Below are 12,957 nucleotides of genomic sequence, written 5' to 3'. Positions count from 1 at the left end.
TTAAAAATATCTCTAATACAGATTAAGCATAACCTTCAGAAACCAAGGCTTCTCAATAGGGTGCAGTGGCAATTCATTTGTGTTTTTGCTGTATGGATTCAAATAATTACCTAAATTTGAGATTATAAAGTTAAAATAATGGCACCTTGGTCTTCAATTTATATAAAATTCACTTATATTGGATATGCATATACGTAAAAATATGGCAAAAATAATTTGTAGCCTCAAATATAATTTAGTACCTTCCCTTGCAGACCTGAAAGCCAGCTTTATGATAATTTGTCTTTTTATTAAAAATACTTTCAAGAATATCACTTTTTGGCACTTTTTAACGATCACAGTTGAAAAGAGGAAATAATTGATTTCAAAATGTACCATGATTTCTATTTGAGATGAAATTACACTCCAGAAAAAAGAATTTGAAAAGTGTAGAACAATTAGGATTGTTCTGTTGGCATTTAAATGCACTTGAACTTCTAACTTTGTGACCTCATCATCATAACCTTTTAAGTGAATTATTATCATGATCAACTTACAGGTAACTATTCATTTGTATTGAAAATAACTAAAGCATTTAGTGTTTCTAAAATGCATGCTTAATAATGGCCATAAGCAGACTTTTATAGCCACATACATTAACAATTGCTATTAGATGCTAACAATTATTAGGATAGTCTATTATAAAGATTTTAAATGTGTTTTATATGAAAATTGGGGAATAGGATGTTATCATTTTCCGTGCAACACAAAAAAATGAATAATTTCTTCTTAGACTCAGGAAACAGGCTCCCCATATGTACTTTCATTCTCTCATTCATAATTTCGTGAAGCAGACTTATAGAAAACCCATTATGTGACCGAAACGGACTGAAAGGTCCCGGGTTCGATTCTGGTCAAGGGCATGTACCTTTGTTGTGGGCAACATCCCCAGTAGGGGGTGTGCAGGAGGCAGCTGATCGATGTTTCTCTCTCATGGATGTTTCTAACTCTCTACCCTTCCCTCTTCTTCTCTGTAAAAAATCAATAAAATATTTTTTTTAAAAAAAGAAAGAAAAGAAAACCCATTAAGTGTCTACTCAGTGCTAAGTACTGGAAAGAGAGTGATAAAACATACCTGGTCCTGGATTTGTGGAGATTACAATTCACTGGCAAGAGACTGACATAACCAATACTATAATGAAATATGTAGTTTTAAACTGAAGGAAAAGAAAACAGAGAGACTCCACTTAGATTGAGGTTGAAGTGGTTAGGTAGCTTCCCTGAGGCAGTGGCTACTAATCTGAAGCCAGGAGAATGAGTACTAGTTAGTAGTCCAGGCATAAAGAAAAGAAGTTATGGTATTTACACGAGAAATAGCTTTGCAATGTCAAGTGCATTTGAAGTGTAGTGAGCATATGTTATGTATTTGGGGTAACAGTGGTGGTGGCAGAAGATGAGGCAAGAGAGGCAGAAAGGAGCCAAAACATATAAAGATTTAGGAGCCTTGATAAGGAATTTGGCTTTTGCCCTGAGGAAAATTCAATTAATTAAATACAAAAGCAGATATGCAAATTTAACTTTTATTAAGCCAGACATAAAAGATAACACTACAACTCTTCTAAAATTTTGTTAAAATATAACACTTTTTCATATGAATCTTAAGTTAACATGTAATGAGTTTGTTAATATTACTTTCAGTACATCAGTACATAAATATTTAATTTCTTCTGGTTTTAATTTCCGATAAACATCAATAGAGATAACCAAAAGATGATAGCACTCTGAGGTCTCCAAAAATGTTTAAGAATGTAAAGGAGTCCAGAGGCCAATGCCAACTACTATTCATCTTCTCCTTTTCTTAAAACTGGTTGTGGTTTCCCTTCTATCAGTATCTTTTATTGTTCCAAAAGGCTAAGTCCTTAGATTCATAAAAAAAAAAAAAATTAATTAATTTTTGCTCAGCCTGTGTGGCTCAGTGGTTGAGCATCTAACCATGAATCAGGAGGTCACAGTCAGGGCTCATGACCAAGTTGTGGGATCAATCCCCAGTGAGAGGCATGCAGGAGGCAACCCATCAATGATTTTTTTCTCATTACTGATGTGTCTCTCTCTCCCTCCCCCTCCCTTTCTGAAATCAATACACATATATTTAAACAAACAAACAAAAAGTTTTACCTTGCAAACTAGAATGATTACTTACAACTACTATGTGATGAATTTTAAAATTATTCTATTCTATTCCAATTAAACCAACTGCTTTCTTAACCAGAAACTAACACTTTGAAAAAGTATGTTCTCACTCCAGTTGAAGGTTTAATTTAAACAAAATTAAACAAACAAACAAAAGTTGTTTTTAAAACAAAAAAAAAGTTCTACCTTGCAAACTAGAATGATTACTTACAACTACTATGTGATGAATTTTAAAATTATTCTATTCTATTCCAATTAAACCAATTGCTTTCTTAACCAGTAACAAACACTTTGAAAAAGTATGTTCTCGCTCCAGTTGAAGGTTTAATTTAAACAAAATTAAACAAACAAAAAAAAGTTTTTTTTAAACAAAACAAAAAGTTTTACCTTGCAAACTAGAATGATAACTTACAACTACTATGTGATGAATTTTAAAATTATTCTATTCTATTCCAATTAAACCAACTGCTTTCTTAACCAGTAACAAACACTTTGAAAAAGTATGTTCTCACTCCAGTTGAAGGTTTAATTTAAACAAAATTAAACAAACAAAAAAAAGTTGTTTTTAAAACAAACAAAAAAAGTTCTACCTTGCAAACTAGAATGATTACTTACAACTACTATGTGATGAATTTTAAAATTATTCTATTCTATTCCAATTAAATCAATTGCTTTCTTAACCAGTAACTAACACTTTGAAAAAGTATGTTCTCACTCCAGTTGAAGGTTTAATTTAAACAAAATTAAAAACAAAAAAAAAGTTTTTTTAAACAAAAAAAAATTTTTACCTTGCAAACTAGAATGATTACTTACAACTACTATGTGATGAATTTTAAAATTATTCTATTCTATTTCAATTAAACCAATTGCTTTCTTAACCAGTAACAAACACTTTGAAAAAGTATGTTCTCACTCCAGTTGAAGGTTTAATTACTTCTAGTTTATATCTTTGAGACTATATCTCTTGTCCTAACAATCCTCCTAAGCTCCATCTCTAATAGCTGCCTAGACAGTTCCTCCTTAATATTTCAAAATTACCTAAAACTCAACCTGTTTAAATCTGAAATGATCCCTAAAATATTTTTACTTTTTCAGTTTCTTAAAATTTTTAATGAACTTATAAACAAAAAAGCTCCCATTTCAAAATAAAAACAAAATCCTACATCATATAGATTTTTACAGTTACTATATATCTAAGCACAACATACATACATGTTCAGTTTTCATATAACTAAATTCATGTGACAACTATGCTTTTTTTAAATACCAAGAACATTATAGAGTTAATGCAGTCATAAGGATAAACTAGTAGTCACTACGTTTTTATGTTTTCACTTTAGATGTTGTTATTTCTAGCACAGGTAAGCATGCAGTCTTACATATACTCAAATAATGGAGTCTTTGGTTGCTACCCTATCAGCAGGCTTGCAAACAAGAAACCAACCATTTTAAGAATGATTTAAGTGAACAAATGCAAACCCCAGGGATGAATAAGCCCTAAGAATGCACAATTGTGAACATTTACAATCACTACTTTGGCTGAAGACTGTTCATACTCCTCTTCTGAAATGAGATTTCAAGCAGAATAGTTCAAAGTAAAAGATTTTAACAAAACTTAGTATATGTACAATTTCTCCACCAATTTTTGTAAACCAACCATTTAGTTAACTTTTCAACATGTAAAAATACAATAGAAAACTGGACACGATGTTTCACTACTTCAGTTAATATTCACAATTACAGCAGGTACAACTCATAGCATCACCAATGCTGCCCAATACTTATATGTAAAGTAAGTTCTTTAGAACAAGTAACCGGTTGTCCATAACCATTGGCTAGTATACACATGGACTAAAATTTCTAAATTTGGGGAGAAATGAATGCTGCTGCACTGCTCCTTCTATTCCTTCATTCATGCTTAACCTGTGGGATTTGGGCCGGTTGACCCTGCGCGCTTGAAGAGGCTGCCTGCTGCGCTGCTTTCTGCTTTAATAATGTCCAATCAAATACAAAGTCATAACTGAGGTTCAGGTTCCTGAAAAGAGTGCGGAAGAGCTGCTTCAGATACGCGTAATCTGGGGTTTCCTCAAAGCGCAGCCCACGACAATAGTTTAAGTACATAGCAAATTCTGCAGGATAGTCACTACATAAAGCATCAACATCTGTGGCCATCTTCTTTTCACAAATCTTTTCATATTTCTGTTTCTTTGTTGCAGCTGTTATCCCTTGCCATGGCAGGTTGGTTTTATTAAAATACATCAGAACATACCCTAACGATTCCAAGTCATCCCGGCGACTCTGTTCAATGCCAAGATGTGCATTGATGCTAGCATATCGGACAGTACCAGTGAGATTTTTATCTTCTCTGTATGGTATGTGTTGCTTTGTTCTGTTGTCTCTGTACTTTTTGGCCAACCCAAAATCAACGAGATATAACTTATGACAGTGACGCCCGACGCCCATTACGAAATTATCGGGTTTAATGTCTCTGTGTATAAAGTTCTTTGTATGCAAATACTCAATTCTACTTAGCATCTGGTCAGCTAGCATAAGTACAGTTTTCATTGAGAAGCTTCTATTACAGTAATTGAAGAGGTCTTCCAGGCTGGGTCCAAGAAGGTCCATGACCAGCACATTATAGTCTTTTTCCTGCCCAAACCACCGTATGCGGGGGATGCCAATCCCACCCTGAAGAATCTTATAGAGTCTGTTCTCGTACATCAACTGGGGGTGCCTGGCCTTCTGAGATTCTACCTTCACTGCGACCCCCTCACCATTGGTGATATTGACTGCCAGATAAACGACCCCGAAGGAGCCAGACCCGATCTTTCGAATCAATTTATATTTCCCGCCGACAATGAATTCAGCTTTGGAGACGCTACTGCTAGCCATCTTGAGAGACAAAGATCTGGCTAAGGCCAAATCCCAACGCCTCACCGACACCTCACCGACGCCTCACCGACGCCTCACCGACGCCTCACCGACGCCTCACCGATGCTTCACCGACGCCTCACCGACGCCTCCGGGGCTGTGGCGGAGGGCGGCTGGAAAAATGGTAGCTTCCCGGCGAGGTTACAGGGCCCACAATCCAACAAGAGGTACCTGATCGACGACACCGCTGCTTAATCAGGGTTCTTTTTTGCCAGGCCGCAATTTGCGAAGGGTTCTGGCGGTCACCAGGCTGCTCGGCTGTCTCTGCGCTTCCCTCAGGACTTCCCGGCCACCGGGCTTTCGCCTGAGGCTGGAAAAATGGCCGCACTGAGGGAGCAGTGAAGACCAGCTGAGGGAATGCCGGGAGCACGCTGAAGGCACGCAGAGGGGACGTCAGGGGCACGCAGAGGGCACGCCAGGGGCACGCTGGGGGCACGTCAGGGGTCAGGAGCACGCTGAGGGGGCGAGTGAGGTGAGAAGTCCAGTGCGTCACCGCGCCAATACCATTGTGACAGCTTGCAGCTTCCGGCATGCAGCTTCCGGCTTGGACTTCCGGCTTCAGTCCTCTGGCTTCAATCCAGGGGATCCTCTCACGAAGCTGATGCCACCATTCCTTACTGTGCTGAAGCCGCCATCTTGTTATTCCAGCGCCAATATATTTTTAAATAGGAAAAGCGGAAAATTAAAAAAAGTATATCATTTTATTTTTATATGAATTGACTGAAACGAAAATATTTACAAATTGACGTATAGAGAAAGGACTAGGAAAAATAAATCACAATATTAATAGTAATTCAGGAGATTTTTAGTGATTTTAATTTTTAAAAAATATTGTCTATACTTTATTTTCCATAAGTATACATTGATTGAGGTGACCAGATTGTCCCGCTCTTGGCGGGACAGTCCCGATTTTCAACAACGTGGGGATAATTGTTGAAAATCGGGACTGTCCCGCCAAAAGCGGGACAATCTGGTCACCTTAATATTAATTCATAATCAGGAAGCTATTATTAAAAAGTTAAGAACAGAACTAATATTCCTTAAAAGTCCTACACCTCTTCTTGCCTTTCATTTTAAAGGTAGGATTCTATTCATATCATGATTTTTGATTAACACATTTTTTTCAGTAATAATCATTTTAATAATGCAGATTCCTCTAGGATGACTTTGTGTGTGTTTTTTAAGATACCACTTTATTTATTTATTTTTTTAATATTTCTTTATTGATTTTAGAGAGGAAGGGAGAGAGATAATCATTGATTGGTAGCCTCCTGCATGCCCCTACTAGGGATCGAGCCCACAACCCCAGCATGTGCCCTTGGCTGGAATGGAACCCGGACCCTTCAGTCCCCAGGCCCACGCTCTATCCACTGAGCCAAACCAGCTAGGGCTTGGATGACTTTGTTTTATTAGCAAAGGAATTGCAATTACAAATGGGCATAGCCAGGAGTCACATACTGCCACAAAGTAGGTTCATCCATTTTCTAGGATACCTGATGCCATGGTTGAAGTTCTAGATGCTACAGACTACTGCAGCTCTATATTTCTTGCAATTGTATGAAGTAAGGATTATCCCACAGGTCATCACATAGATATAGGAGAGCAGTCTATCCTTTCCTTCAAATAGTGTTATGAATAAAACCTAACATTTCTTTAAATTAATTAACACTTCTGCATCTGCCTGAGATGCCTTTTCTTCTACATTTCTACCTGTATCTCCATGATTATCAGACTCATATTCATTATTACCTTTTCTAAAAAGCCCTCCCTGAATTTCCATCCTGAAATGCTCACTTTCCTCTCTTTTCTATCTTCATTCTTATCCCAGTCCTTTGTCATATAGTTATTTATTTAGATGCCTATTTCTCCTATTGTACATTTTTTCTTTGAGGGCAGGGACATGTCCTACTGTATATCTTATTTATACATAATAGGCCCTAAAGAGATAACTGGGGATAATTTTTGCATTTAATAACTTTATTTCTAAAACTAAGGATTAAAATTGGAAGAATTCAGAGAAATATGTTCTGTTAGATCAAATTTAATTAAAATTTTCTTTTACTAACTCATATAGGAAACTTTCTTTAAAATCTAGTAACTTGATTTAACACCATCCTTAGTCAATGCCTAAGAGGTAATATTGTATTTTAAAGAGATACTATATGTTTAGTAAATTAGGCTTCTTGGATATGGTGTCAATAATATACAGCTGCATACTCAAAACTTCAAAACAACATTTTACAATTACTTATATTGTGAGTGAGATGGGAATTTTTTTCTGCTCATCTTGTTTGGGCTCATGCAAGTAGCTACATTTAGTTGGCAGGTCACCAAGGGCAGTGTCCTTTCATGTCTGGTATCTTTTCTGGAGTAGCTTGAACAACTGAGGTGTCTGAGCCTCTCTCTCTTTGTGGTCCCTCTCCAAGAGATCTCGTATCTTCTGGATCAGTTAACTATCGTTTATCAGTTAACTATTGGTTATACTATTGCATAACCAATGACCCTAAAATTTTGTGGCTTAAAACAATAGCAATTTATTATTTCTCCAGATTCTGTGGGTTAATTACACATTTGCTTTGCTGGTTTTTCCTTGATACATTTGTTCAATTGCATTCAGCTGGAAGGATGGCTGGCCTGAAAGGTACAAGGTAGCCTCACTCACATGTTTGGCAATAGGTTCTGAGTGTTGTCTGAATGCCTTAGTTGTGATTTCTTCTCCATGAGGTCCCTCATTCTCGAATAGGTGGCACCAGCTGCCTTAGATTTTGGTGTCAGAGCTGTACCCAACGATGGCCAAGGTAGAAGCTACAACACCTGGAAAGGCCTAGGCTCTAGAACACACAGTGTTACTTCTGCTGTGTTTTATTATTTTTTTAAAAAATCACATAACCAGAGAAATAGACTGGGAGCTGCAAAATATTATGGCTATGCTTTTCTTTGTTCCATAGGCACAATTTAAGATATGAATTGTTATAAATGCAATATTCTACTGGATTATGGTATAGTTAAATTCCAGTGTGTGTGTGTGTGTGTGTGTGTGTGTATTTGATTTTTGTTACAGAGAAGGATAGAGTTAGAAACATCCATGAGAGAGAAACATCGATCAGCTGCCACCTGCACATTCCCTACTGGTTATGTGCTTGCAACCAAGGTACATGCCCTTGACTGGAATCGAACCTGGGACCCTTGAGTCCATAGGCTGATGCTCTAGCCACTGAGCTAAATAGGTTAGGGCGGTGATACAAACTTTTTTTTTCTCTTTTATTCAGAAGCACTGTCACATTCTCCTTTTAGTTTTTTGTTTGTTTGTTTGTTACATAGGAGATCCATGAATACATTCTTATAGCAAGATATTTAAGGAATATAATAATGGCAAACTCTTTCACAGTAAACTTACACTATGTTCCAGGCTTCATTTTAAGTGTTTTACATACATTGTCTCTTTTAACCCTCACAGCAAGTCTTTGAGGTTAGCAATATTTACCACCATTTTGTGGATTAAAAAAAAACACACACACACACACAAAAAAAAAAAAAAAAACCACTGAGGCACAGAGAGATTAGCTCATAAGTAGCAGAGCCACTAAGTTTTGTGACTCCAGAGCTTATGCTTTTAACCACTTTGTTATAGCTGTTTACAGTTTTGCTCCTACTTTTACTCTGTCAACAAATTAGTATGCATTTCTTTAGCTCTACTTCTACATACTTATGTCTAGAAATATGTCCATATGCATTTTTTACATAAATTGGATCACATTATATGCAGATTTCTGAAATTTGCTTTTTCTATTTAAAAATATAGCAAGGTGATATATCAGTACATATAGATCTACCTCATTTTTTAAAATTTCTTTATTGATTAAGGTGTTACATATATGTCCTTACCCCCATTACCTCATTTATTTTTTAACAGAGGCATAGCATTCTATTTTGTGGATACTATAATTTAACTATTTTCTATTATGAACACTCAAGTAGTTTCCAATTCTTTCTTTTTACAAATAATGCTACAGTAAGCATTCTTTAATTCATTTTTATTACAAATTTTTGTACACGTCTATGAGAATTTCTTCAGAATAGATTCCTCTGGTTGATTTGATGATTTAATGACTGAGCTGTATATTGCCAAATATCCATTAACAAAAGCAGGAGTGTATAAAAGTGTCAATTTTCTCTATACTCAACAAGAGTGTACATCAAACAGTTTAAATTTAATGAACAAAGATATATCATTTATGTTTTAACATATGCTTGCTAGACTGCTAGTAAGGTAGAACTTTTGTTTTCTTTTTTTAATATGTCTTTATTGATTTCAAAGAGGAAGGGAGAGGGAAAAATAGAAACATCAATGATGAGAGAGAATCATTGATAGGCTGCCTCCTGTATGTCCCCTATTGGGGATCAAGTCCACAACCCAGGCATGTGCCCTTGACCGAAATCGAACCTGAGACCCTTCCATCTGCAGGCTGATGGTCTATTCATTGAGCCAAACCAGCTAGTGTAGAACTAGTTTCATATGGTTATTACGTTTTCAATTTTCTTTGTAAAGTACCTTTGTCAGTATCTCATTTTTCTAATAGGTTATTTCCCTTTTTCTCATGGATTGTTAGAATTCTGATATCGTCTACCCTTTACTATTCTGTTGTATATGTTGCTGATACCTTCTTTCAGTTCACTTGATGTTGCCAAATCTGTTCGTTTTTTCTCTCATGGAGTCTGGGTTTTACATTTTGCTTAGAATGACTTTTCCACCCACACTTTGTTTTAAAAGAGGTGGAAGCTTATTTGTGTTTTTACTGATTTTAGAGAGATGGGAAGGGAGATGGAGATAAATGTCGATCAGCTGCCTCCTTGAAAGCCTCTCACTGGGGATCAAGCACTCAAACCGGGAATATACCCTGACCAGTAATTGAACCAGTGACTTCTCAGTGCATGCATAATACTCAACCAAATGCACAACACCAGCCAGGTCCCACCCACAATTTTTTTTTAAATATCCGTTCTTTCCTTCTATTATTTTCAATATGTTGTTTACAAAAATCATAAGTCTAAAGTTTATTTTTGTTAATGGCTTCTGTTAGGGTGCAGTCTATTTTTTCTCTCCATTTGATGGACCACTGGTCCCAAAACCTTTTATTGCAGGTCCATCCTTCTCTCAGTAATCTGAAGTTTTTTATAAATCAAATTAGTCTACCTTTATACATCTTTTTTAAAATTTCTCATATCTGTTCCACTGATTTGACTAACTTTCCTGAACTAATACCATACTATGTTAACATTGTTTTATAGTGTTTTGACATATCTCTAGTAAGGCATCTCCCTTCTTCTCTCCTTTTTTTATTAACTTTCTTTGTTACGAAAAAGATATATGTGTCACATTTTTCACCTATAGGTACTTTCAAGATCTTTCTGTTCTCTAGAATTGTTTTATCTGTCTATCAGGAACACTGTGGAAAATAGCTTGTGAATTTAGGTTATTATAATACGACAATTAATATTCAGAAATGCATTTTCCACAGGTAAATTATCTGCAACATCAAGGATTAACCTTCCAACAGAGAAGAGAGTGCATATGAGAAATTTACAGAGAAATTAGATGGGGAGACCTCATGAGGCAGATGAAGAGGATCAAATCATTATCTTGAATGAAGGGCCCAAGAGGTAGGACACATAAGCTAAGCTTCTGGGTCTCATTGTCTTACTCAGCATTACCTAATTTAATAAATACATATTTCAAATAAACAACCTTGAACTGAAGTTATCCACTGGATAACTTTCACTTTTTCTCTCCTCAGGGATTGACCTTGGTATTCACTTCTCTGCCCAGAAGCTCCAAATTACTTAAAACTGTCCTTCCACCTATAGGAGACCCCTTCCTTTACCAAACATCAAGTAAACAAAACACTAAACGGCTCACAATTTACACACAACCCTCTGGTCATGGCAGAATCTTCAATAAAGATGGGGGGAAGGTTAGAGGAAGCTACTTGTTATATAATTATGCAAAATTGTTGTTTTAACCATTTACTTTATGCTTCCATTTGTTGTACTTGATAGGACTATATACTGTTAACAGGCTATTGGTTAGTAAGTATTTTCAACTTATGCTTTTAAACCTTAGAATCTCCTGAAACTCAGGAGTAGCTTATTTAGGTGTAGCCTCTAAAATTGTCCCACAAGCAAGGCAAACATCATCTACCAATTGTTAGTTTTCAATATGCCCATTTTCTAAGTAATGTAAAGATGTTGCACATTGTTCCTTCACAGGAAGACTGCCAAAATTATTAATACAATTTCTTTGGAGGGAAGGAGGAGAAATTGTTTCCCTGATGTCTCCGTAAAATTTAAATGAAAATGAATGAGATTTGAGTGTTAGTATTCATGGCTGCTAGTTCTTCTCTGTTAATTTACATTTATATTCTTAATGTCTGGGTTGAGCCTAGGGAAATTTAAAACTCAATTTCATTAATGCTATAACTTCCATAGGAATCTCAATATGCACAGAAGTTCCTAGATTGTGGAGTTATTGGATGAGAATATAGCAACTAAGCATAATAGCTGAGTGGTTTTGATGGTTAAATATGTACTGTCAATTTTGATTTTTTAAATTCCTCCGGGCCTAAACCCAGTGTCCAAAAAGTTTTAAAAACATGAAGCTAATATAGTAATGAATTTTAACAACATTAAAATGGAAACATTACATTACTGAACCATTGCCCATCGCTGATTAATTATGATTTAAACTAGATCATGTTTCACATTTGCAACTATTACATTGACAAACATGATGTTTATGATTACTACATAGCTTGAGGTTTGCAAGTTCAGCTCACTAGAGTTAAGATTTTTTCACTTAGTTGTTTTTATTACAAATATAATCACTACTGCCAGTGGGCAAAGGGACTGGGATATAGGAATACATGGTCCAAACAATACTGGTTTCCCCTGCTCTCTGATAAATATCCCTTTTTTCCTTCTTTATATACTATGTGTAGACATACTTTAAAAATATAATATTTAAAGATTGTGCTTATGAAGTAAGCTTTTTTAAGGAAGAAAATCCCTAGACATTCCAGAAAGCTATAACAGAAATAACACTTTAATCTAACCCTTTTAAAATCCTCACTTTGTTTATTTTTATTAGACCACTCACTAGGTCACCCTGAATTATGTTTTAGAATTACATCCATCCCAGGGAAGTTCTACAGCTCTAACACTTCAGACTTTTAAGCCTCTTGAAACTATAGACCCTGAGAACTTTAACTGAAAGACTCATTTATCTTACTGCCCTCTTTCATAATATGCAGCTAAAAATCCTTTTTATAAGTTTCCATTAACTTGCCAAAGTAGAAAGGTAGAAAAGGGGGAAAGAAGAAGAGGAAACTGGAAGGGAAGAGAAGGGAAAGGGAGGAAAATACTACACAATTGACAGTGATATCAACTCCTCTGCCCCCAGGAACACACCTGGCTACACTGAAGGCTACAGCAATGATTCTCTATGAAGGAAACATCCATCCCTAGATGGCAGTATCATATGGTGGGACAGGAAGGGAGGAAAACAAGAGGGCCTACATATTGGGTTTGAAAAAGTTTTCCCATTAATATACAAAGTAACAATATATATATATATATATATATATATATATATATATATATATATATATATATATATTACTAAATTTTTCCATATAGAAAGGATTGTCTACTTTCTTTTGATTAGAAAAACTAGAGGCCTGATGCATGAAATTCATGCATAGGGAGGTACCTCAGCCCAGCCTGTGTCCTCTCGAAATCCGGAACCCCTTGGGGAATGTTGGGCCTAAACCAACAGTCAGCCAGGCGTCCTCAAACTTTTTA

At 35.8% G+C, this 12,957-nt stretch overlaps 1 protein-coding gene across 1 annotated transcript; it reads right to left on the bottom strand.

Moving 5' to 3' along the window:
- Positions 1-4,077: 4,077 nt before the first annotated feature.
- On the bottom strand, positions 4,078-5,061 carry LOC118721960 (casein kinase I). Its single transcript, XM_036443219.1, has one exon. The coding sequence runs from the start codon at positions 5,059-5,061 to the stop codon at positions 4,078-4,080; it is 984 nt and encodes a 327-aa protein (XP_036299112.1).
- Between the last annotated feature and the right edge of the window lie 7,896 nt (positions 5,062-12,957).

This window comes from Pipistrellus kuhlii, unplaced genomic scaffold, assembly GCF_014108245.1.
Source record: "Pipistrellus kuhlii isolate mPipKuh1 unplaced genomic scaffold, mPipKuh1.p scaffold_m20_p_19, whole genome shotgun sequence".
Taxonomy (NCBI): Eukaryota; Metazoa; Chordata; class Mammalia; order Chiroptera; family Vespertilionidae; genus Pipistrellus; species Pipistrellus kuhlii.
The sequence above is the reverse complement of the archived record's forward strand: the minus strand, read 5'-3'. Positions and strand labels throughout refer to the sequence as shown.

Coding starts and splice junctions, on each gene's coding strand:
- LOC118721960 (XM_036443219.1), bottom strand. CDS start 5,061: ATGGCTAGCAGTAGCGTCTCCAAAGCTGAATTCATTGTCGGCGGGAAA.